Source organism: Topomyia yanbarensis, chromosome 3, assembly GCF_030247195.1.
Source record: "Topomyia yanbarensis strain Yona2022 chromosome 3, ASM3024719v1, whole genome shotgun sequence".
NCBI lineage: Eukaryota > Metazoa > Arthropoda > Insecta > Diptera > Culicidae > Topomyia > Topomyia yanbarensis.
The window spans coordinates 203,817,955-203,845,813 of NC_080672.1; the positions used below are offsets into that span (position 1 = coordinate 203,817,955).

The following is a 27,859-nucleotide window of genomic DNA, read 5'->3' on the forward strand; positions in this document are numbered from 1 at the left end:
ATTATATTTTGCGGTGCGGATGCGGTAAATACCGCGCGGTTGCGGTAATTACCGCAACCGCGACGAACCCTATATAGCGCACCGATTTTTTTTTTGCTTCTGCTTTGTGCGATGTCAGAAGACTGACTGACGATCTTCTTGAAAATATAGGTGTGTTTTGTTTAAGATGGACAGTATTCCCTCTTCCATCTTATGAAGCAAGTTGTATGTTGATAGATATTCAAACATTGAAAGAACGTCGGGACTATGCTATGATCTCGTTTCTAAACGATATCGTCATGCAGCGTATTGACTCATCTTACATATTGTTAAAATTAAATTTATATGCTCCTACTCGTCAATTACGCAATATAAATTTGTTCGCGATAGGTCATCACCGGACAGACTCTGCTAAATTTGGACCACTAAACCAGATGATGGCTGTTTATAACGAGCATTGTGAAAGTATTGGCCTTACCATTCCCCGAACAAGTTTAAAACAGTTTTTCAACTCTTTGCGGCATCATAGTACATATAAGCATATAAGCAATTAATATTTGTATAATGTAGTCTACAATTGATTGACGAATAAATAGTTTTCACCCAAACACAAGTCATTCCATAAAATAGGAGCCTCAAGCTGTTCAATAGAGTGGGACATGGTTATATAAAAAATAACCTCTGGCTCCGAGTAACTTTTCGGGTCCCATTTAGCTCCCAGAACAACTCTGCAAATTTTTAGTTCTATTGGTGAAACTATATTTTTTCGCCCACTGTTTAAAGTTTACATGGAATTTCGTATGAAGAAATTGTCTTTTGCAAATTAAATCTTCCAAGAGTCGCCCGTTACCTCCTAAAAATAAATAGATGTCTGATTTTTAAAGAAAATTTGTCAAGGAAACAAAGTCTAGAAGACTGCAAAACGATCTGATACATGTGGAAAAAGTTATTAAGCAAACACTGATTGATGCCCTGAAGATTGACGAAAATTTCACTTTTCATAGTATCACTGCTTTTGACGGTTAAATTATATACAAAATTTTTAGCTTTCTCTTATTATGCACAAAAGAAGCCTCAATTTATCCCTCAAAACCTTGCGAAGTGGCCAAATAGTATAGATAAACGATGTATACACATTAAGAGAGGATTAAAACAAAATTGCGTATAAATGGGCAACCAACAGAAGTGGTGCTAGAAAAAATAAATATTTTATCAATCGTCAGAGGATCAATCGGTTTCTGCTTAATAACTTTTTTCTCAAGCGACAGATCGTTTGTGGGTGCAAAAATATAGTTTCACCGATCGAGCTAAGAATTTACACAGTTGTTCTAGGACCCAAATGATACCTAAAAAGTTGCTCGGAGCTAGAATCTAATTTTTGTCCCACCCTACTGTTCAAAACACTAACCTGGTATTTTTTTACTTTTATTTGTTTATTTTTACCATTTTACCAGTTTTACCATTGCACAGTGGTCCAGGAAGCGAAATTAGCGGGAAATAATTAATTAGGGGAAGCCCAGAACTAGTTGGCGGTTGGGGCAAGTAGGCGGAATCCCTTTTTCTCCATTACTATTAAATATATAGCGCTGCCTCTCGATATGTACCTCAAGTTATATGAAATCCATTATTCAATGTGTTTTGGTTGCAAAATATTTTGTTTTGTGGAAGTTGTGGGCGATATTGTGTTTTCGAGCATACCAAGTAAATTTTAAACACTTTGTGTTTTCAATCTATTTCCCGAATGATTATATTTTTAGATAGTGCGTGAAATGAGCTTTCAGTATCCGAATAGATACTGCATCTAACCACAAACAAAAGTTATTTTATAAATAGTTGATCGCGCTAAGTGTCCTACGTTGTGGTTTTTTAGCTCACCGATTTGGACAGCAACGCAGCAAGCAGCAGCTGAACACCGCAGCAGATGGAACAGCAAGCAGCACTTTGAAGAAGGGCAGGAACCACGAAAAACTACACGGTAAGTACTAATTTTATTAACCACTTTTCTTTTATTTTGCAGGTAGTGTTCACAGTTCGACGGTCGGAATCAACTGAATTTATTTTTCCCTATTACAGCTGTTACTATCTATGTATAGGTGACGAAATGCATAGGAAGCAAAATGCCAATTCTACACGGCTAACGTATACGAGTGGGGTTACAAAGTAAAACCTACACCGTTATCAGCTCCCTTTAGTAACATCGCTAAATTTGTACGGTTAATCTAAACATTGCCACCCCCTTGAAATGTCATTTCAAAATAAACAAAATTCACAAGAAAAAATTTCAACTTATCAACTAGGTGAGTATACAAAATTCAATTTCTTTTTCTTCAATTTTCATTTTCAGGAACCTCGGATCGTTGGGCCGGATGTTGGTTGGTGGCCAGCGGATCATCTTCTTCGTCGTTTGCAGTAGTAGCAGGATCAGACAGCAGGCAAATTTTGGTGATTGGGCGGGTGATAATTCCCCGAGCAGTACGCAGCGTTACAACACGTGTCATTCCATCCGGGCCGGGTGAAGTGGTCAGAATTCGGGCGAGCGGCCAACGTATTGGCTGCTGCATTTCATCGACGACAATAACCATTCGACCGGGAAGCAAACTATCGTTTCGTTGGTACATCACGGTGTCTTTCTGAAGCTCCTGGAGGTATTCGGTGCGCCAATGACACCAAAATTTTTGGACGTGCAGTTGCAGCTTCTGGTAGTGATCCAGTCGGTTGACAGGGATGTTCCGATGGTCTGGGTCGGGCAAGGCTAGCATACTGGTTCCGATCAGAAAATGCGCAGGTGTTAGTGCAGCTAATTCATCGGGATCGTCCGACATAGGAAGCAGCGGCCGGGAGTTCATCAGTGCTTCGATCTGAGTGAGCACAGTGCTGACATCCTCAAATGACAGTCGAGACGGACCGAGCTGGCGGTGGAGATGTTTTTTAGCTACTTTAACGGCAGCTTCCCATAGCCCGCCGAAATGGGGCGCTTTTGGCGGAACTAAGTGCCAAGTGATTCCTTCGTCAGCACAGGTAGATGCGATCTGTTCGTTTACTTCCGAGTTTTGAAGCATGGCAAATAATTCCGGTAATTCATTTTTAGCTCCTTCAAAGTTTTTGCCATTGTCTGAGTGGATGTGTGCTGGGCGACCACGTCTGGCGATAAAACGACGAAGCGCGCATAGGAAAGCCTGAGTGGACAGATCGCTGACGAGCTCAATGTGGACGGCTTTGGTGGCGAAACAGACGAACAAACAGATGTACGCCTTTGCAGATGCTGCGCGTTTGTGGATCGGCTTAAGGTACAGCGGGCCAGCGTAATCGACTCCAACGATACTGAATGGACGGCTGGGAATAATTCGGTGAACGGGTAGCTGCCCGATGTGTTGATGAGCAGGCACTGGATTAAGGCGAGCGCAGCGGAAGCATTTACGCACAGTGCTACGTGCTAGGCGACGACCGTGCAGTGGCCAAAACTCTTCGCGCATGGCTGATAATAGCAGTCGCCCACCGGCGTGAAGCATTTTTTCATGATAGTTCATGGCAATTAAACGTGATAGGGGATGAAAGCTGGGTAGTAGGGCGGGATGTTTCATTTGGTAGGGTAACTGTGCTAGTTTAAGACGGCCTCCGACCCTCATCACTTTCTCCTGGTCTAGAAACGGACTCATTTGGCGTACATGTGAGCGTTTTGATATAGGTTTCCCCCTTTCCAACTCTTTTATTTCAGGACTAAATGCATCTTGTTGAGCAAGGCGAATCAGGGTAAGTTTGGCTTTGGTAAGTATTTCCACAGACAGTGATTTCGCAACAGGTTCTGCGTTGGGGGGAGGCTGAGTTCTGGCCTTGGCGTGGGCGTTCAACAGAAAGCGAAGGCAGTAGCCTGTAACGTGTAGTAGGCGGGTGTATGACGACCAACGGAGAAACAATGCATTGACTGATGGAATTGACTGTACGGTAGCTACGATGTGTCGAACTTCTAGCATTTCCTCGGCCACACTTGGCGGGTTAGAGCTGGTCCATTCTCGATCCGGCAGAAGAAGCCAATGCGGTCCTTCCTTCCATAACGTGCTAGCCAGGAACTCGTCGACCGACATACCCCGGGACACCAAATCGGCGGGATTCTCGATACCAGCAACGTGCTTCCACTGACAGCCACGAGTGAAGTGCTGCACTTCCGAAACTCTATTTCCCACAAAGGTTTGCCATGTGTTTGGAGATGATTGGAGCCATTGGAGAACGATAGCAGAATCCGACCAGAAAATGGAAGCAGAAACGTCAATATCGAGAGCTCGTTTGACTCGAATCGTGGAGATGAGCGGCCAAAACTGCAGCGCAGAGTTCCAGACGTGCGATAGTCAGTCGTTTTAGCGGAGCAACACGGGACTTGGCGGCAAGAAGTTCGATTTTTATGTTTCCTTGTTCGTCTTGGCAACGGGCGTAGGTGCACGCGCCGTAGGCTAGTTCGGACGCGTCGGCGAAGGTATGCAATTGCATGGTGGAACAGGGTAGAAATGCGTAGCGACTTACTCTGTGCGCGGTAATTTTCGGCAATTCGTTGTGATACTTTTCCCAGTTGACACGAATATTTTTGGGAACTGGATCATCCCACTCAATTGGTAGTAGCCACAACTGCTGCATAATGATTTTGGCCCGCACAACAACGGGCGCAATCAGGCCGATGGGGTCAAATAGCTTGGCAATAGACGATAAAATTGATCGTGGGCGGTTTGCCGTCATGTTGCACTTGCGAATCGAATCGAAGAAAATCTCCTTCTGGTTCCCAAATTATTCCCAGAGCTTTCACCGTTTCGTGGGGGGTGAACTCCAGAGGGGATTGAGTGCCGATTTGGTCGGCGTTTAATCCGTGTAGGACTTCGAGTCGATTGGAAGTCCACTTGCGAAGAACAAATCCTCCCTTCTCAAGTAATTCGCTGATTTCTTTGCGTAGGCGGATGGCTTTTTCGATCGATTGCTCCCCGCTGATGAAATCGTCGACGTAAAAGCCTTTCCGGAGAGCCCTGCTGCCGAGGGGATAGGACTGACCTTCATCGTCAGCTAGCTGTAGCAGTGTACGAGTTGCCAAAAATGATGACGGAGCTAACCCGTAAGTAACGGTAAGTAAGTCGAAGGTTTGCACTGGTTGGTCGGGGGAAAATCGCCAGAAAATTCGCTGCAGTGGAACATCATCTGGGTGCATGAGGACTTGTCGATACATTTTCGCTATGTCACCGACTAAAGCAATTGGGTACGTGCGAAACCGTAGCATTGTGGTAAGTAGCTCGTCTTGAACTACTGGACCAACACAGAGGGCATCGTTGAGGGAGAAACCGGTAGATGTTTTTGCCGAACCATCGAACACAACACGAACTTTCGTCGTGGAACTCGCTTCTTTGATGACAGGATGGTGCGGTAAGTAAAAAGATTTGGAGCTTTCGGCGCCAGTTGTTTTGGTCAGCTGCATATGGCCAAGGTCGAGGTATTCTTGCATGAAACGGTGGTACTCTAGTTTTAGGTCGGAGTTTCGTTCCAAGCGTCGCTCCAAATATTTGAATCGTCGCAATGCGCTTGCATTAGACTCGCCCAGCATATCGTCAAAGTCAGGTTTTCGAGGAAGGCGAACCATGTATCGTCCATCGGGGTTTCTGGCGACCGTCGCTTGGTAGAGGGTTTCACAACGCCTCTCTTCGATGGAGTAGTTGTCCTTGGTTGTCAGTTCTTCCATTTTCCAAAAACGCTCCAGACTTTCTTCCAAGGAAACCATCGATACAGTTACGATACTGCTGGGACTGGAAGATACTCTCTGTGTTGGAAGAATTGAATCAGCCGAACCCGCAACGATCCACCCAAAAACGCTGTCAACTAGGAGTGGGAGATTGCCATGCAATTGTATGCGTGCGGCATTCGGGAAGAAAGAGTAAAAATGCTTAGCTCCGAGCACCATATCGATCGGCTGGCTCTTGTGGAATGTTGGATCCGCGAGAAAGAGATCCTTTGGGATTCTCCATTCGGCTATGGAGACATTATGCGATGGAAGATTGGCCGTCACTTTATCCATTACGAGGAAGCTAACACCACAAGAGAAAGGTTCCTTCCTTGAGCTGACTTGGGCGTAGACAGATTCGCTAATGACTTTCGACACTTGTCCGGCCCCTTGGACAGTAACGTTGACGGGATGCTTCTTTAAGCGGAGAATACGAGCCATGCGGTTGGTGATCAGATTTGGCTGCGATGCGCTGTCCAGTAAAGCGCGTGCAGGGTGATGCTGCCCATAAGCATCGACGACGTTGACGATGACGGTCAATAAGAAAACGTTTTCACGAGGTTGCTGAAGGGAAGCACTAACAATCGAAACATCTTCAGCAGCAGCAACAATGGTTTGCTCGGAGATTACGTTAGTAGACGACGAAGTAGCCTTGACAGCAGGCTCGATGGAATTAATTGAACGAGAAGTCGCGTCGTTGCTGAACTTCTTTGGGCCGGCGGTTTGGCCCGTATGCAGAAGAGTATGGTGGCGCTGGTTACATTTTCTGCAATTCATATCACAGGGGCATTGACGTACCATGTGATCTCCTCTCAGGCAATTGTGGCACAATCGCTTCAGATTTACAAATTGCTGCCGATCATTCACAGACATACTATTAAACTTGCCACACCTTGCCAGAGAATGCGATTGGCTGCACGTGGGGCACTTGAACGACGGGCTAGCGGTGGATGCGCAGGACGACAAACGAAACTGGGAATGCCTCCGGAACTGACTGGTGGACGCACCGTCATTAGTCGCACTTGTAGATTGATGGTGATTAACGGAGATCGATTCCAACACGCGGGTTCTACGCTGGAGAAAATCGATCAAGCAAGCAAAATTCGGGTTCTGCGTTGTGGATGCGTGGTCCTCCCAGGCCTTCAGAGAGTCATCGTGTAGTCGCGTGCACAATAAATGCTCAAGGATGGTGCTCCAGGCATCCGTCGGTTCTCCCAACTGGTGAAGAATCTTCGTGTGTCTCTCGAACTCATCTACCAATCCGTGAAGCGTTGCTGCAGTCTCCTTCTTCATGCGTGGGATGTCGAAGAGTGCCTGAAGGTGTCGCTTCTTCAGTAGATATTCGTTGGAATACCGTCCCACGAGAGCTTCCCAAGCAAGAATATAATTAGCGGAGCAAATTGCGATGGATTCGATCAATTGAGCAGCCTCCCCCTTGACGGCTGCTCTCAAGTAATGGAACTTCTGAATAGGTGGAACATCAGCGTTGTTGTGGATTAAAGCCAAGAACGTATCATGAAAGGTCAGCCATTGCATATAGTCGCCATCGAACTCAGGAAGCGAAATAGTAGGCAGTTTAATACCAGAGAGAGCGGAAGTAGCATGCGGGGGTCGGGGGTTACTAGCGTTACCAGGAAGTGCAGGCAGTTTAGTAATTAATGAAGCCTTTATTGTAAAAAGCCGGGGTTCGAAATCAGCACGGACTGCATCATGTTGTGCCCTACCTTCTTGATCTGTCGCTTCAGTTTCCAGCTCGGTTTGAATTTCCTCCAGAGCAGCCCAAATGCTGTTTAAATGCTCAAGCCTCAATAGTACCTGAGGTTCGTCCCGCTGAGCGTTGTAGTCCACCAGAAATGCCTCAGCCCGACCCAGAGCGCCAATCATCGTAGCTCTCCTTGCAGTCAGCTGATTGATTCGCTGGTTGTCAGCCATCTTGACCAGCAATAAGCGATCGAAAGAACGGTTGTGGTTCGAAAATGCGTCGATCTGCAGAAAAAAGGACCACGGTAGACCCGGAGGATAAACTATTGCAGATTGGAAAGGTACTCACCTTCTCCAAAGCAATCAATGCCTTGAATTTTATATCCAAACAGGAACAGGCTGGAACTCGATCAAGGATTCCAAAAACTTGATCCGAATCAGGAAGCTATATTGTTCGCAAATACACGCTACAATGGCTGCAAGTCGTATCGAAGAAAATGGCGCTAGATGGCCGAGTACCGTAGGTGATCCTCGAGTCTATTCATTACACGGCGCAGGGGCCATAGAGATGGGCGGTCACGTAAGTATCCCTCGAGTGGATCGTAGAGCCAGTATGTGCACTGCTTCGCAAACTACCGGATCCGAAAAACTGTCCTCGTCGTCGACCGTCGAAAGAATTCCAAGAATTTGATGAAGCCTCAATGAAACAGAAGAAACAAATATCTAGAGCGCACCAGAAAGCACAAAATTTTCGTTGGACAGAGACTAACCTTCTGCCTGAAGGTATCAGGCCTTGTATAAATATATTCCAACAGGTGCTTGAAGATAGCGATGGCGACTCTCAGATATCCAAGCGGGAAAATAGACGGCGTCTACAATGGCGACTTCAAGAATGTCCGGCGAGACAAAGTTGCTGTTCAAACGAATCGGCGATGGCGGAATCGATCGTTTGCTAATGGCGATCCTGGTCACGGCACCAATTATGATCGCGCTAAGTGTCCTACGTTGTGGTTTTTTAGCTCACCGATTTGGACAGCAACGCAGCAAGCAGCAGCTGAACACCGCAGCAGATGGAACAGCAAGCAGCACTTTGAAGAAGGGCAGGAACCACGAAAAACTACACGGTAAGTACTAATTTTATTAACCACTTTTCTTTTATTTTGCAGGTAGTGTTCACAGTTCGACGGTCGGAATCAACTGAATTTATTTTTCCCTATTACAGCTGTTACTATCTATGTATAGGTGACGAAATGCATAGGAAGCAAAATGCCAATTCTACACGGCTAACGTATACGAGTGGGGTTACAAAGTAAAACCTACACCGTTATCAGCTCCCTTTAGTAACATCGCTAAATTTGTACGGTTAATCTAAACAATAGTTTTTTTATAAAATATGCAGTTGGGGTTAGCTGGGTGTGCTGCTCGCGGGGCAAGTTGGCGGTTCTATTTACGGTGCAAAAATGGTCATCAAAATTTTTATTTCTGGAATTCAAACCATAGTAAGAAAATCTCTTTCTTGTGTATCTCGTCAATGCAATGCAAATTTTTATTTCTGGAATTCAAACCATAGTAAGAAAATCTCTTTCTTGTGTATCTCGTCAATGCAGGAAACATTTACTTCGGCCAATCGTCTGAAGAATTTCGAAAATTTGCTTTTGAATATGGAGTACGCGTCAAAGTCAATATTCCGGGGTATTGAGAATGAAATATAATAGCAAATCTCGGTTATTATACAATTTTCTTGAAAAGACATTCAGCACGTTCGAAAAGGACCCATGAAGTATTTGATTCTCTCTTTGATTGCTTATTTTTTGGCGTATCTACACATATCGCCAACTTACCCCAGGGCTGGGGTAAGTTGGCAGGTTTTCCGCTCCACATATTTTTGTCTCTAAAAATAGAGACAATGCATCAAACATTTTAATAAAATTCAGAGAGTTGCCTACAGTCTGCCCTTCCATGCCACGTGTTCTATTTTAAGAAATCTTCCTACCTCAAAGCGGAAAAAAATGAAAACTGAAAACACCTACTAGCCCCGGTCTCCCCTACGCTTGCATTTTTGGATTTCAAGATTTAATGTCTTAGAAACATTTCTTATGTGTGATGAACTGCATCTTTTGGCTGAAACGGTTATAGGGTGGTCCTCAAAATGTCAAAGTTGTAGAAATTATTTCTCATACTAGCTGAGATAGAATGATACTTTCTTCTGAAATATTTTAGAACAATCAATTCTGAGCAACTTTGTTGAAGATTCTAACTTTGTATCTCAAACAGTTTTCATTTTATAGTGAGTTCTATGTCATAACTTAGTGTGTCTCCCAAAAAAACAGTTTTCTCCACACAATTTTTTAGTGTGATTTTCCTCACAAAAGTACTTATTTGTGTAGGAATATAGGACGCAAAAGGATACAGGGTGTTTGGTTCATGATTAAGAATCTCTCGAGGGGTGATTGACTGTCATATTTGAAGAAAAAAATCGTTCTACACATACCATCAAATCTCAAACGTTACAGAGTTATTGAACTTTTTGTGTAAAAAAAACTTATTTATCTTAAAATACCTCTAACTCGAAAAGTATACCTCGTATTCTAAATCTTTTAGTTCCGTTGGTTAGAAAGTTTTCTATTGAATGGTGTTCTCGTATCTTTCAGTTAATTAGTTTTAATTTCCTTTAAGTTTTAAAGTAGTTAAAAGTTAGTGTTTTTGATGAGGTTTTTGTTAATTTTCTCAGAATAATAAATTATGATTATAGCAATATCTATTATCCAAAGATTGGGTTTGAGAACGATTCATAATTGGTTCTTCAACATAATATTCCCATCTCTTTTCTTTTCCTTGTAATTTCACTTCTAAACTTTTCCTGTAATCGACTTGCAAGTTCTTAAAAGACACTAATCGACAAAATATGCTGTATATCGCTATTACCAGGACTTCGTTGGAAAGCTGAGAAAATTTCCTTTCGATGTATATACAGATATCTTTTAATTAAGTGTACTAAATGACTTTTTACTAGTAAAATATCTCAAAATTAGCGTTATTTGAGTTTTGTAATTATTCTAAATATTAATCAACTAAATTAATCGTCACTAATATTTATTTGGTACCCCTTAATATTCTCTACAACTTGTTATTCGACACTTTATCCCTATCGCATTTCATTTCGCTGCAATTTAATAGTTAACGCAGCATGACCTCATCACAAATGTAGTGGGTTCGAAATCGTCGTTTTTTCATATTAAATGAGGAGATAAAATGATTTTGCTTCGAAGCTTAAAGAGATAATTGAACGGAGTTAAAGAAGGAATTGTAGAACTTGCTGAGATGCATTAGTTCCATGATAATAATGGTGATGTTTATTATTTACTACTTTAAGAAAATAACGAAAATGCTTATAATAACACTAACTTTAAACTAATTTACATCTAAAAGAATACAAAATTCACTTAACTGAAAGGTATTAATACATCGTTCTCTGCAAAATTTTCCTGGCTTTCGAATAAAAACAAGAAGAGGTACAATAAGTGCCATACTTTTTCAATAAGAGCTAGTATTAGTGAATATGAGATAAAATACCCAAGTTCAATAACCCAAACACATGAAAACAAGAACAAATTATGCAACTCTTCAAGACTAACAATTTGAATTATTAAAATAGTGATGTTAACTATTAAGATTTTCGCGAAATGAAGGAAAAATCGATCAAAATTGTTAAATTTTAAATAAATTACTATGAAATGGTTACTTAACCTCATTAACTGAAACATTCGATGACATTTTTCAATGGGAAATTTTCTCACCTATCCAATGGATCTAAAAGATTTGAAATACAAAGTATATTTTTTGAGTTAGAGCTATTTTAAGACAACTAAGTTTTTAACACAAAAAGTTCAATCACTTAGTAACGGTTGAGATTTGATAGTGTGTGTAGAACGATTTTTTCTCCAAATATGACAGACAATCACCCCTCGAGAGGTTCCTAACCATGAACCAAACACCCTGTATATATATATATATATATATATATATATATATATATATATATATATATATATATATATATATATATATATATATATATATATATATATATATATATATATATATATATATATATATATATATATATATATATATATATATATATATATATATATATATATATATATATATATATATATATATATATATATATATATATATATATATATATATATATAGGGTGTTTGGTTCATGGTTAAGAACCTCTCGAGGGGTGATTGTCTGTCATATTTGGAGAAAAAATCGTTCTACATATATACCATCAAATCTCAACCATTACAAAGTTATTGAAGGTCCATTGGGATGGTGAAAAAATTTCCCATTGAGTGATGCCAAATATTATAAAATAACAACTATACTTCTGCATTTCTTAAAAGACACCACACTGGCGCCACCATGGCACAAAAGGTTACTAGTACACTGTAAATTTTGCAGTACATAATGACAATTCTCAGTTCAATACAATACATTAAAAAGTAAAAGAAATGATTCCCCTTTGAATTTCACATGAAAATCCATTAAAAAGCATTTCATGTGGTGTTTCAAATTAAATTCAAACAAATCCCACGTGAATATGACATATTTATCCATTGAATGATCATTGCCATGCTATTGAACTTTCCACATGACTTTCGCATGAAAAACATGTAGTGCATTTCTGCATGTAAAACAATTGATTTCACCGATTCTTCTGCCAATGAAATCTATAAGTAAAACAATCAAATATTCACGTAATATTTGAAAATTTTAGTCAACGGTATTTTTTATGATGTTGATGTGCTTTTCACACCATGTTCGCATGAATTTCATTTGAAAACCATATCTCCCACACTCGAATGAATATTCAAGTGGCAATGGTGTGTATTTAATGTGTTCGTGGATTGAAATAATTCAATAGATTTCCACATGATGTTAACGTGTTAAATTTTTTCAGTGGAGAAAACTTTTTTGGATTTATTATCTTTCCAGCAGGAGAAAGCTACATGATTTCGTTCTAATGATCATATTTTAGAACCCACATGAGATAACGATCATTGCGTAGTCTGACCAGTCCATTAAAAGGCATAATTTACAGAAAAATATTTCGCTGACGAAAATTCAGGACATCTCATTCTCTGCTTACACTGCCCATAAAAGCATAAGAGTCCCAAATGGATTTTTGACAAAAATGAGTTATCTGTTGGATTGTATTCTGTATCACCACTGAATCACAATGAACAAATAAGATTACCAGGTTTGTTATGGAAATACCGAAAAAAATACCAAAACATGGTTGTCCCATCCATAAGGCTCAATGAGAATGTAAATCTTCAATAGTGTTCTTCTCGGCTTGCTGTTTTTCAATATGGGACTCTTATGCTTTTATGGGAAGTACATGTATTTGGGATAATTTTTTCTAACGCAGCTGGAGAAGATTCTAGTAGTTTATAGCAGCATCCCTAAAATCCAGCTGATGCAAAAACAAATTACACCGATAAACCCACGAAATATTTTACACTGAGCTCCAACTATTGATTCTTACGTTGCGCAGGCCTGGCAGCATACTCAAGGTTTCAGACACACAAATACCAACACGTTAGGAAATGAAAAATTTACCCACGGCTTACATATACTAGGCTAGCTCGTTAAAGTGTAAACATTTGACGAGCGCGCGTCATAGAAATCGTTGACGAAAACAATTATATGAAATTCCTAAATTGTTTGCTGCTAACGAATGATCGACACCTGATAAATCACAAGGAAGCTAAGCTGATGTCCAATACCTTTGCTGTGAACATAAAATTACGGTTGGATATGTTTTCTATGGCATGCAGCTAAATTCCCGACTTACGCTAATAATCACATAGATGCACTGATTATGCACTGTGTCTAGTGTAATTATGCCGTAATTTACGTCAAGAACCCATTGCTTACTATTTTTTCCACCATAAGAGCTCAAATATTGTCAATTAACAACTTTCCAGAAATTTGTTTGTTTAACTCACAGATTTCTCTGACGTCACCGAAAACTGTCAATTCGCAGAGTAGAAAGGCTCGTTTCTGTGAGCCGTGCAATTTTCCCACCTTTCTCTTATATACTTCCTGGGCGCGTTTGACATTTCAATCTACGGCACACGCTAACCGCAGAATAAAAATCTTTTTCGTCTACAGATGGCATTACATTTAAGTCCTTTGTGATTCGTATGGGATTTACAGGAGTGGACTATATTGTTAATAGGGCATCACTAAATATTGTATAGTGATGCCCTCACATGTTTCAGCTAATGAGTTTAAGTAACCTTTTCAAAGTAATTTATTGAACAATTTTTATCGATTTTTCGTTCATTTCGTGAAAATCCTAATAGTTAACCTCATCATTTTAATAATCCAGATTGTTAGTCTTGAACAGCTGCATAATTCGTTCTTTGACATGATACACTTACCTTTTCTTATTTTCATGAGTTTGGGTTATTCAACTTGGATATTTTTATCTCATTTTCACTAATACCAGCTCTAATAGACCTTTCTCGTCCGACCTAACCCCCTTTTTTCTTATTTTTATTCAAAAGACTACACATTTTTAAGAATATTTCCGCTGAAATGAGACTTTTTAGAGCTATCGTGATTTTTTAATGATTTTTTTAAATTTGAAAAATGCAAGAATGTTGAGTATTTTTTTCACCTTTGCAAGAATGGTGGGACTCAAAATATGTGTTTGGGCAGCACTGTTTTGTATATTTTTGCTTGGCTTCCTGGCAACGCGGCAAATGAAGTGGTGAGTCGCGGTACAAAGTTTATTGGTTATGTAAACAAACTAAAGTGAACCTCTCGGTGGAGAACGTTGCATGGTAATGTTTAACCTCACTTTTTTGACAGTTCAAAGAGATTGTTTACATGATCTTGGAATTTTTGTTGATTCGATCATAGTATGAGAAACTTGGTTTGGTTCGCTGCCAAATGTTAACACTTTCCCAACAAGGTCGCTCAGCTGTATTTTTTAATTGATGTCGGCATCATACATTGTTCCGTTAAATTTAACATTTTTACTTTTCTTGTACATGATTCATTGAAGAAGCAAGGAATTTCTAGCCAAACATTTGAAAAAGGCCTACTGCCAAATGCAAACAAATCGAATTTTGATGTTCTCTATTAAAATCCTGGGACAGAACCTGTGGATAGATGTTTTCTTTTTCTTTTTTCTGTTCATTTTATCTCTTGTCTTGCATAGCCACTCTTTCTTCCTCACATATTTTAAATGGACTAGCTACATTTGACAGTCCCCCCTGACTGCATTTGACGGTTCCCTTTGGCTGCATTGACAGCTCCCCTGGCTACAATTGACATTAGGTTTTTTCGTATCCACACGTTCCGTCCCACTTAAAAACTATCTATCTGGCCATGTACATAAACATAACGCAACAATGGATTATGAAGAATTTTGATAATGATTTTATAACAAATTATAAAAACCCGGCTGATATAAAAGTCCTAACTAGCAATACACTTATTATAAAATGATTATAAAGGATTATTGTAACTGATTCCAAAAGGATTATAAAGGCAGTGAAATACGTACTCAATGAATAAAGGGGTGTGTCTGATGTAAACAATATGCGCAATCAAACTAAATAAAACAGTATTCAATTTTTAAATAGAATTATAATGAATTCGACCAAAACTTCTTTTGCCTTTTTCTCATTTTCAAATGTTTGGGTAGAATTTAGATTATTTTATCGTTGTTGCGATCAATTTCGTTTGGTTTGTTTTGTTCACAATGTTAGTCGCAGAGCATTTTGGTGATCTATGGCAATTGATGACCTTTACACCCCATACTAGATCCGCTCCTGTTGCAGCTGTTTCGCCCTGTCCGGCACCGAGTCAACCGATGGTCCAACCTGCGCCGCACTCGTCTGTCGCTATGTCAATGGCAGGGACTTGGATTAAAGGCCAAAATTTCAGCTACAATTGGTGGTGTTGCTGCAATCGGTTTGCCTTCGGCCACGTTGGGCTAACGGGAATATTCAGCGATTCCGATTCGAAGGAAGCAGCGCCAGTAGCAGACTGCTTCGGTTCAGCAATACGCTCCGGTATCGGACGAAGCAAACACTCCGACAGGACGAAGGTTTCAACGAGGGGCTCAGGCATAAGTAGCAGAGTCCTTGCACTTCTTGCTTGTCGAGTGAACAATTCCGACGAAACCACTGCCGCTCTCGCCAAGTTTGATCACCGTAATAAGTGCGACGTCAGCGGTATAGTGCCAGGATTAGTCGAGAACAGTGCCAGGACTGACTTGCCAACAGCTACAAGATTAAATAGCAATGCGTTTTTAAAGTGACCATAGTATAACTTAGAGGCTTTAGCCAGATGATTTATTCAGCAGAATAAGATAGCAAAATTACCCAAAACATAAGACCTGGCTGCCGAAGTGAATACACACACATCATCACGTACAGAGGTAAGCAATATTGGAACGCAGAGAAATTCCTCACAATGAATTGATCTCGTTAGGTGAAATTCCAGGAAATACAATTTTCATAGCACAATTTAGTCGACCGAAATTGTAGTCCTCAGTCGAGAGAAAGACTGATAGAGTAGCAGCAGCTAGGAATTTTCTTTCGAAAGCTAGCAGCGGTTTCGCGTATCCTGCGCTAAGTAGAGAGCGTTAAGACAGATCTCCGAAACATGTCAAGTGCTATCAGATGAGAAAAAACGTCGCATCTATGACCAGTACTACAAGGACGGTTTGCTGACCAACGGTTCCGTCCGGTACCACCATAACACACGACACCGGTGACACATACATATTCACAACATACTAATTACTTATCCTTCCGAAAAAGTAAATAAATTGACTATGCAATTTATCATTCGCTGCCTAGTTATTTCCTGCCAATTTGAACAAGACAGCAGTTGCAGAAAGCTTTATTGCGGGGCAAAAATGATGGCAACTCGGGATATAATATAAATTTACATATAATTCCTCCTCCCTGATATTCTTCCAGAATGTATAATGCTCTGCATTCTTATCACTCCTATCAAATCCTTCTTACTCCTTATCGTCAGTGCCGAGCACTGTTTTGCATTTGCCGGCTAAATCAACGACAATGCGATAATCGTCAATCGACGAAACTTTTGCTGTAATGGAACTTGAACACGAATAATAAATAATTGTTCCATTCGAAAGCGATAACCTTGTTGTCCTCATGTTTGCAGCTATCATGCGCTGGTAGGCATTCTGACCAATGGAAACGTTTTTCGGTATGGGCATTGAACGATCATTTCAACAACTTATCATCGACCGAATTCGTTACCTATAAAGTTCAGGTAAACTTCACCACCTAAAAATGAGTAATAAATCGGATCATCTTGTCAGGACTTAACCCACGAGCAAACAAACAAATGTGTACAAATCCTTATCCATCATCCAGAAATCGTTTTATAGCCCAATGCTTGATCTTACGATTCAGCATATGCCACCGGGTTTTGCATCCAGCGCCGATTGGTCAATGTATGAACCAGGGGTGACATTACGCATCTCGAAACGAAAGGTTTATTGTATTCAAGCTTGTGTGAAAAGGTCGATTCGAATTGGTTGCATAATGTGGCACCAGGTTCCCATTGTTCCAATCCTCATCCCTCTTGAGTTGATAGTCTTTCAAAGAGCATCGAAAGTATTCAAGTAATGTAAATTTTAAAAGTTCATGTAAACAAGTCTTAGGTAAACAAGCACACTGAACTGTCAGAAAAGTGAGGTTATACATTTTCATGCAATGCTCTATGTTTTTGACAGGTATATGAATGAATCATTTCAGCATCAGTGATGCCAGGTCTATTTAAACAATAGCCTGCAGTGAAAATATAAAAGTCTGCAGATTGCTACAAAAATCTTCAATAAATTTGACATAGAAATGAAGTATGTATATATTTTAAATGATCAAAAATGTTGAAGGCTTGTGTATAAATTGGCTGGCATAGGATTTGTTCTGCTAAATATTTGTAATCTGCAAAACATCTGCAGTGAAAATGCAAAATCTGCAGATCTGGCATCCTTTTAGTATTCCCCACAGGAAATTCATCCAAATGGTGTAAAAATACGGGGAAACAAGGCAAGATAGGTATTCAGAATATGGGGTTAAATGAGCAGCTTGCACTATTTTTGATTTTTTCAATAGTTAGAGGTGCCAAATCATCGCGGCAATCAGCAGTAACGAATTGGGGATAAAAAAGGGAGCATCCTATCATATAAAATTTTTTGACGAGAAAGGTCTATTGAAAAAGTATGGCACTTATTGTACTTTTTTTTCTTTTTATTCGAAAGCCAGGAAAATTTTACAGGTAAAAATGAAATAATACCTTTTAGTTAAGTGAATTTAGTATTCTTTTAGAAGTAAATTAATTTAAAGTTAGTGCTATTATTAGCATTTTCGTTAATTTTCTTAAAATAGTAAATAATAAACAGATCGGAAAACTAGAAGTGGCAGGGTCATTAGAACAGGCTTAATATCGTGCGGGCTTAATTTTTGCCTTCTGACAATGAGGGTCGAGCTTAGGCAGAATAACTACGAATCACCCGAGTTCACTATCATGTGTCCTGATAAAGGTAGACGTATCTATCTTTACCGTGACAACCGGCAAAAATTAAGCCACGCAAGATCACCACTGAAAACCTGTCGACGATTAGCATCAATCTTAATGATGATTGCTGCTGTTCATCTCTGTATGCCTTTTGAATGCCGGGATAGATTTTTATTAGACTATTGTCACTGTTCTTACAGTCGTGGCGGGTTTGCTACATTGTGTAAGGTAATGGCTGTGTCTACAGCGGCTACCCACCGCTGTCGATGGATTCCCATCATTTTCTTTTTCTTTTTTCCTTTTTTATTCCGACTATGTTAGTCACATTTTCTTTTTTACGTTTTAACGACATTCAATTAGCTAAAGATTACTGGGTAGGGAAAGTTATGAAACTTAGAGCCATAGTACTCAAGTGAGAGCAAGGATGTGAAGTAAACCGATCGGAAAACTAGAAGTGGCAGGGTCATTAGAACAGGCTTAATATCGTGCGGGCTTAATTTTTGCCTTCTGATAATGAGGGTCGAGCTTAGGCAGTTTCATAACTTTCCCTACCCAGTAATCTCTAGCTAATTGAATGTCGTTAAAACGTAAAAAAGAAAATGTGACTAACATAGTCGAAATAAAAAAGTAAATAATAAACATCACCTTTATTATTATCATGGAAATAATGCATCTCCGCAAGTTCTACAGTTCTTTCTTTGACTCCATTCAATTCAACGCTTTTTCTTGAAAAGGGCGATACTAGCAGTGATACCATTCAAAGAAAATCAACAGTGAATATTTCCAGACTTGGTTTTATTTCCTATTTAAGAGCTATTGTGTTTTTTACATTCTAGATTGCATGATTCAGTGATCGAAGCCCTAAACTTCATAAAGTATTTGAAATTATTAAATTAAAATTTGTTTTTGCTATTGAAATTGATAAAATAATAGTATCGCCCCTTTGGCGATTGTTTACTTTTTCGGTCCCACCTATCAGCATTGAAGTATCACCCTTACGTTTTTTTACAATAACTACCGTTTTACACCACCGCTTTCGTCCGGGCTTTTTCAATAGCGATCATTGTTACTATTTACAGCTGGTATCAGCTTGATAATCCTAAAAAATACGAAAAAACAGTTTCGCCTCTAAACTGCTAGCAAAAATAGTATCGCCCTGTTTGTTTGCATGGAGCGTGGAGGGCGAAACTTTAATTAAACAAACAAAAATACAATTTCGCCCGTTGTATTTTTTGCTGTAGTTTAAGAAAGCAATATCGTAGAATTCAAATTTTTAGGTTAATTTGTTGCGTTTCAAAGCCCTCATTCGAATGTATGAAAAAAGCCATATGTTTACATTTGTAAGTATCGCCCTTTTCACAAAAAAGCGTTGAATTATCTCTTTTGGTTTCGACGCAAAATCGTTTTATCACATCGTTTCATATGCAAAAATAACAATTTCGAACCTACTACAATTGTGGCTAAGGCAAGCTGTGCTAACTATTAAATAGCAGCAAAATGAAAAGAGATGTAGACAAAGTGTCAAATAAAAAGTTATAGAGAACATTAAGGGGCATCAAATGAACAATAGTAACGATAAATTTTGTTGATTAATAAGGCCATTGCAAATCTTTTTTAAAAATTATGTCACCCCCTCCCCCTTCAAAATCGCTGAAAAAAATCAGGGGGCAAATATTTTTTTTAAAATAACCAAAATTCAAAAAATTGTCACGTTTTACAGAGCAACAACAGCTTCCATAGAATTTTGCTTTTCGTAACTGAAAACTATTATGGTAGTTTTAGAAATTACCATCCCATGATAATTTTTATTTTGACCATTCTCGGGTAAATGTGAATTTTAAATGAGATCATCGATCCAGTCCAACATCAAATGATACGTTTGCTGGTCGCGGAAGGAAGGACCCATCTGTGTATTATCAAACGACAATCTCATGGAAAGGCTAATACAGACCGACTTCTGAATCGATTCCATTTTAAACGCAACAGTCGATAGAGACATAATCGATCGCTGCATTCGAAAATAATTTCGACAAGGAAACAATCTGAATTCAAATCAGACTCCTGGCGATTTATATGTGGTTCAATATTCAATATACATGAGCTTTACCGAAAAGTTTTTGACAATTAAAGATTTCATATGGGATCGTAGTGTTCATACCGTATTTCCGCAGCCATATGTGCGATTCTTATGAACTTGATCAGATCAAAATCTGCTACCAAACCTTCCATTTAAGGCTAAGCTTGTGAAAATCGAATAAGTCGTTTTCCAAGAAGCCGAAGAGATATTAATTCTAAAATATTCCAAGAACCAGAAACATGCGAAATTTTCGAGATAGACGCTGGAATCAAAAGAACTTTGTCTGGCCATCAGCGATCAAGAATGCTCCATTATCGATGTCAATTTTTGTAGCCTTGGAGTAACCGGAAAGATGGACTGAAAAGTGTGCGAGGATATATCCACAGCGACCACCAAGCGATCTGGTACAGCATTGATAACAGGACTATGAACTACACATGAATATGAACATGTGGGAGATATATAAACGAGTGAAGACAAAACAGCGATTTTTCACAGGAACGTGTCCGTCGAAGAACTTGAATTTGAGGGTATCCTCTTCAACCTAAATGCGAACGAGTTCACCGCACTACTAACAAGGGCGTGTAATGCGACCATACCAAGGGATGGGAAACCGAGAAACGGTCGCCGGGTACAATACGACGATTATCGATCTACGTATAAGTTGCCTCCGAGCTTGGAGAAGAAGTCGGAGATCACTTCGGTTTCTCATCTCGCTCAGTTCAGAAGCTAGAAATCGCTCCGCTGCAATAGCAGGGCAAGTAATCAAATTTACCCACGCGACGCTTGGTCTATTTGCAAAGGCAAAAATTGATTCCTTATGCCTAGTGTGTGAAACGTGAACAAACAATGAGTGACAATGCAAAGCAAAAGTATATCACGATGCGGGCAAACTGTGTTGCTGTTGACTACACGAAATATCCGGTAATACCATCAATTCATGAAGGGGAGCAAATGTTGAAGGTGAACTTGAAGTTCAACGTAGCTTGCGGTACTTTATGCGGTGCAATTCCACCATTTACGTCATGCGGTACTGAATATGTTGAAAAACATTAGTCAAGCAGAATCATTCGCTTCCCAGAACAACATGAAACACGTCATCGAATGTAATGACATTTTATACAGTATCCCAACGTATATAGATGTTGACAGTATTGAAATAAAGATACATGACCTGGCACCACGTACTAGTTCCTTCGCTATCAAACAAATCCTGTCAAAATACGGAGAGGTGAATAGTGTTAAGGAAGATACTTGGAGGAACTTCTTCCCAAGACTCCGCAACGGCGTTCGTGTGGTGAGAATGCGTCCGACAAAACCTATTCCCTCTTACTTGACTTTCACATGCAAATCACCTCATGGTGTTGAATATTCTCAACGAATACTAGTCACGCACCCAGGTCAGATTCCTACCTGTCAATATTGTGATCATCCGCTACACCACGGGAAACCTTGCGCAGAGAATGCTAAAGAAATTCCACCTGATACGACCAAAGCCGGTATACAATCATCGTATGTTAAACCACAACCAGTTGGTAAACCAACGACTGCAGACCGGGCATTCACAAGCACCAGCTCAACAACGATCGGCCCCAGTACCACTAAACCAACTGCCATTACCAACATCGAAGTAACAACGATTACAGCAAATGTTTCCAAACCAACAACCAACACCACCAATAAGGAATCTAATACCGATGAAGAAGGATTTACAATAACGACCCGTAAGCACAAACAACAAATAAGAACATCCGACGATGAGCAAGATGAATGCAGTACCGATGATCACATGGACGTAAACGAAAACGCGAGAGAAGACGGACCAAATGACCCCCAAGGTGCGCTCCACGGCTCAGTTGTGCTAACGCATTGAGCCGTGTCAAATATATTTAAAATTAAAACAGAAGTCAGAAAGCTCAGGGGACGCGAGTTGCAAGAACCGCTCTCAACAAAGCAGTCAAGCTGTACAAGAAAGCCTTGCCACAAAGCCAACGCGAATTTCCTTAGGAGAGACCTACAAAGTTGGCATAACAAAGATAAAAGGCTCAGCTGCACCACCTGAAAGGTGTCCGGAAAAGATGGAGGTCACCATCGAAAGGTTTTCCCCACCACATGAATCTATTTTCGCCGTACAACGAGGAGGATGATCACAAAGATGAAGATCGATTTACCAACAAACAGCTTATCGAGATGGCGAAATCCATAAAAGTGAAGTGATACATGAGAGCCCGGATATGTTCAAAACGATCCGATAATTGGAAGTGACAAAAGCTGATGTTGCTTCCGATGCCGGGACAACATGGAGATCTTTCAGCGTAGTCAATATACCCCTTGGTAATGTTAGAGAGAAGGAGTAATCCTGAACAAGCTAACGAAGTACGCGGACCGTGAGAACGGAACCTCATGTAGTTCGGCTTCCTTATAGGCAGGTCTACAGTGAAATCCATCCAAACGGTTGTGGGAGCTTTAGAGACAGCAAAGATAAGGATATCGTTTTTGCGTGGTGGTTCCCTTAGACGTGAAGAATGCTTCAATAGTACTAGCTGGGAAGCAATCGCCCATTCGCTGTACAGCATGAGTAACTCTGCAGAATATTATAGAGCTACTTTCAGTACCGAACACTGATCTACGAGACAGATAAGGGAGAATCACAACTACAACTGACGTTCCTCGACTCGACGCTGTGGAACGCAGTATACGATGGAGTATTGAAGCTGAACCTTCCCAGAGATATAACGATTTTCGACTTCACGGATGATGTGAACTGATGATTGCTATACATTTCATAAATCCGTACGACTATCAAATGAATTTATCTGATGTGGCTACCTACTGCGCAACAAGATGGAGAAAAATGCAAAGATTTCGAAGATGTACACGGAACCGAGCCGAATTACTATCATGTACCAAACAAACAAATCTACAAGTCTTCAAGCACAAGCGATAAACCAAAGCTGATGTTTCCACTAGAGTTCGAAAAAGTATAGTATGCACAGGATGTACGTTCGCCAGGCTACTGTATACGAAATACGCAATAGAAAAAAATATCAGAGAAAACCATATCTGAGATGAATAATTCCATTGACACACACTTTAACTTTGGATTCATTCCAGAATGTTTTCCAAAAGTCCATATGTGAAATGTTGCAATCCTGTTTCTGTACATTGTTATCAAGCAGGTTCACCTTTGACCGATTTTCATGCCTTGTGTGTACAGTCGGTCCATGTGCCGCCACAACGGAACGAAAACTATTCAAGCATCCAAAGGCTAATACCTTAAAGTACTCTTAAATGTTTACATTAAGTTCTTAGAGAACTTTCAAGCTTTTATTGGGAATTTAAAAATTGCACTGTTGGGAAAATTATTTAAAACTAAAACTTTAGCATCCCTTTCCTATGTGAACTTTTGATTGATTCAGTAATGTTTGCTTGAATTCTCCTAGTAAAACAAATAGCTCATCCCCGCTATACGAAATCACCCTGCGGAAACGTCCACGAGTACAATCGAAAGAAAATGCAAAAAGAAAAAAAATGTGTTTATTAAAATAAATATTTATTTTTTGTTTGCCCCCCCCCCTTCAGATAAAAAATTTGTACTTGGACATAATTTTTAAAAAAGATTTGTAATGGCCTAATTAGAATAATTACAAAATTCTCCAAAAAACGCAAATTTTGAGTTATTTCGTTAGTAAAAACCGATTTAATCCACCTAGCAAAGAGATGAGACATTTCTTACACATTTCACTATTGGATTAGTTTGCAGAACTCACGAGAAGTAGGCACCCAACTAGAGGTGGGATGAAAACAGTTTCTAAACTTGAACGAATAAAATCTCGAATAAACTGAATAAATTATAGAAATCAACAAAACTACCGAAATAGAAAAGTAAAGCAAAAAATGAAACAATAGGTTTTCAAATTCATAAAATGAGTAGAAAAATTAATGTAAATCAAAATTATAATATACACGAATCAAATTAGATTAGGTTATTGCATAAAAATTAAGATTATAGTTAGAAATACTTATAAGATTAATAGAATAAATTGACTCATACTAACAAATTGAATGAAATAAAACGAATGACTGAATATGAAATGTATAGAATTAAAGATATGAATAAAATGAATCAAATGAATCAAATGAATCAAATGAATCAAATGAATCAAATGAATTAAATGAATCAAATGAATCCAATAAATCATATAAATCAAATGAATCAAATGAATCACACGAATCAAATGAATCAAATGAATCAAATTAGTCAAATGAATCAAATGAATCAAATAAATCAAATGAATCAAATGAATCAAATGAATCAAATGAATCATATGAATCAAACGAATCACATGAATCATATTAATCCAATTAATCAAATGAATCAAATGAATTAAATGAATCAAATTGATTTAATTCGTCCAGTGAATACAATGAATCAAATTAATGAAATGGATCAAATGAATAAAATGAATTGATGACAAAATGAATAAAGTAAAAACCTGTTTTAATCCACCTAGCGGTGCAATTGTGCCTTTCTCATTTCTCTAAACTATGGCACGGAGGCTTTTTATGTTCAACATAATTGTGGAAATGTCCATTACATTCTTAGTACACTTTGCACTTATACACAATGGCATGCCAGCCACGAACTTGATGAGCTACGTGTTGACGGTGAAACACTTGAAACAAAAAAATATCATACTCCATTAGCCTAATCAGCATTATATCAATGTTATCTGCTTGCTAACTCATTTTGTCATGCGGGGGTGGGTATGTGAGGAGGGCGAAAGTCCCATGAACGAACGACTCTCCAGCTTAAATTGGTATGCTTTGTGATATAGTGGTGGTTTAATGATGATGGGGTTGAAAGGGAGGGGTATGAGGGCTGGATGGGGTGGTGGTCTGAGGGGTGATTTAAGGAGATTTTTAAAGGAGGGAAGTGAACAGTAGAGGGGGGGGGGTGTAACCCCTCTCCGTAAACAATCAACTACGCCCCTGTTAAAATCCAGAAACCTTATGAGAGTCGAAAAAAAAATTTGGCCGGGATTAGGTTGACGTTTTTCAGAGTGATTGCATAACCTTTCTATATGAGAAAGGCAAAAATGTGCCAAAATCCAAAAAAGTGAATCGTAGTCAAATTTTTTTTCGAGTTTGCATCAAATCTCGACGTTTCATGCACCTTGAACACATTTAGCATCAAAAATAAAAATTCTATTTTTAATTTTTCCTATAGTTTATATGAGAAATTTCTGTGTGGCCGCACTCTGAAACCCGTAATTCCGGAACCAGAATTCCCATCGATCCAAAATTCAATAGCAGCCGATGGGAAGGTTGCACCTTTCATTTGAGACTAAGTTTGGGCAAATCGGTCCAGCCATCTCTGAGAAAAATGAGTGACATTATTTGACACATACGCACATACATACACACACACATACACACACACATACACACACACACATACAGACTTTTTCCGATCTCGACGAACTGAGTCGAATGGGATATGACACTCGGCCCTCCGGGCCGGGATTAGGTTGACGTTTTTCAGAGTGATTGCATAACCTTTCTATATGAGAAAGGCAAAAATAAATGAAATGAATAAATAAAACAAATAAAATAAATAAATCAAATAAGCAAAATGAGCTAAAGTAATAAAATGAATAAAAAGAAGAAAATGAGCAGAATTAAATGAATTGATTGAAATGAAAAATTGAGCAATGGTGAAAGGTTATAAATTAATATAAAGAAATAAATTGAACCGAATAAATTATTTGGATGAAATGATTAAAACTGAAAAAGTAGTCAGATTATTAAAATGAACAAACCGAACAAAATGAATAAACTGGAAAAAATGAATAAAATGCATACAATGAAAACAATGAATAAAATAAGTTAAATGAATGATATGCACAAAAAGAATAAACTGATCAGAGTGAATCCAAAGAATGAAACGAATAAAATAAGTTAAATGAACGCAGATGAACAAAACGAATAAAAGGATGCGGAATGAAATAATTAATTAAAATGAAATGGTCATATATTTGAAGCTAAAAACATTTTTGAATAAAGAAAATGAATAAACCGGATTGTACGAATTTGAGAACCATTGCATCAGAAATTTTTGAAATGTTTTTGAAAATCCCATCTTCTGTGAAAAGGCCAATAAATATGCACAGGACTTTCTAGGGCTTCCATCTTTTTTGGTTTTATCCTTTTTGTTTTTATGCTTTTTTACTTGACGGCGTAGTTTTAAGATTATCTGGTGTTTCTACTTTATTGTTGGACCTTAATTAGTTATCAGGAACCTGGAACGTTCAATTTGGTTTGGAATTCGAAGTTTACTTTTTGGTCACATATTCCCGAAAAAAAGATTTATGTACAGAATAGAATTTACTGGTCCAGTATTTTAACGCGCAATTGAATACAGTAAAGTGAGACAAGGTCACATGTGCTTTCAAGCCCCTTGAACAGAGAACGACAGGGAGAATACGATTCGTGAATGAGGCAGGTAGATATTTCAAAGTTTTTATTTGCATTGAAGTAAATAGTGTGAAATGTCTAGGCTATGTCGATAGCATAAAAGCCGTGCATTCAGTTGATTGCAATGCAGTCTCTTTCCATTCATCCTTATAGCTTTCATATTATTTCGTTCGGCATTCTCGTGCAGGAAATATGGATAAATAAGTCCTATACAGACCAATACTGTGAAAATGAAATGGTTAAAACTACTCAGTATATCCAGATATGGACGACGATAAGTTAAAAGACACATTGTAGTTGCATCCCCCATCGAGAGTGGGTACTTTAGGAGACTTCTTTTCCTGGATCTAATTTGTGGACATTTTTGGTCTTTGACCCGTTATTTTTCATGAAAGTTCGTACCAATACAACGAATGTGCAGCTGATACAACTCATGGTTCATTCGCCTGCACAACGTTCCGTCTTCCATCTGCACGCCACCATAGATGGTTTTTTTTTTTTTTTAATTTTTGTCATGTTTATTGTAAAATATTGTAATTATTTACAGTTCACTTCTTAAGCTAAATAACAAAGCTTGATTGTTTATATTATTATCGCATTGGTCTATATAATTTGTTTAGGCAATAAATAATTTGAAAATTTTCGACTTCGCATCTCTGCGTACTCCGTTTAGTGTTGGTGCGCTTAAGTCCTTGAAAGAAAGTCTCCTCCAGCCCCGGAAGAGAGACGAGATTTCTTGTTGCAGGATGGTCCATGCTGCAGCTACTCGAGGACACACACTGAACTTGTGCTCCACTGTCTCAACTGATGCATTGCAGTATAGGCAATTCTCTCCGTCTACGCGTCGCATGATGAACAGCAGCCGTCGATGAGGGATTTTTTTTGTTGACGAACAGAAACAAGTCGCTCCGTTGTTGAGATGTAAGTTCTCGTATTCGATGGATATTGTTCCAGACCCGTCGCCATTCAATTTCGGGATTCTCTCTTTCCACCTTCGGTTCTTCGGTGCTGTCCACGTATACTCTGTGGATGAGATCGGTGGCAGGATTTTGCAGGATTTGGGTGGGTAAGTGTGGTAATTGTTGGCGGATTATTTTCAAACAGGGACAGTCGGCGGGTGAAATTGCTCCTTGATTTGTACCTTGGAGGAAAGCTCTGTAGAAGGGGATAGAATCGATCTCTTTAAGGTGGCGGTTGATCAGCAAGGATTTTCATTTAAACGCCGGGAGCTGTAGTTTGAGTCCGCCCTGCTCTCGATCTCGCGCTAGCTGCTGCATTGGTAT

General features: G+C 39.1%; 2 protein-coding genes across 2 annotated transcripts; both read right to left on the reverse strand.

The window, feature by feature from the left end:
* Positions 1-2,306: 2,306 nt before the first annotated feature.
* On the reverse strand, positions 2,307-4,061 carry LOC131687571 (uncharacterized). The gene has a single exon (XM_058971660.1). It carries the CDS (start codon positions 4,059-4,061, stop codon positions 2,307-2,309), a length of 1,755 nt encoding a protein of 584 aa, XP_058827643.1.
* A 590-nt stretch (positions 4,062-4,651) lies between these two features.
* Positions 4,652-7,660, reverse strand: LOC131687572 (uncharacterized). Its single transcript, XM_058971662.1, has one exon. The coding sequence runs from the start codon at positions 7,658-7,660 to the stop codon at positions 4,652-4,654; it is 3,009 nt and encodes a 1,002-aa protein (XP_058827645.1).
* Between the last annotated feature and the right edge of the window lie 20,199 nt (positions 7,661-27,859).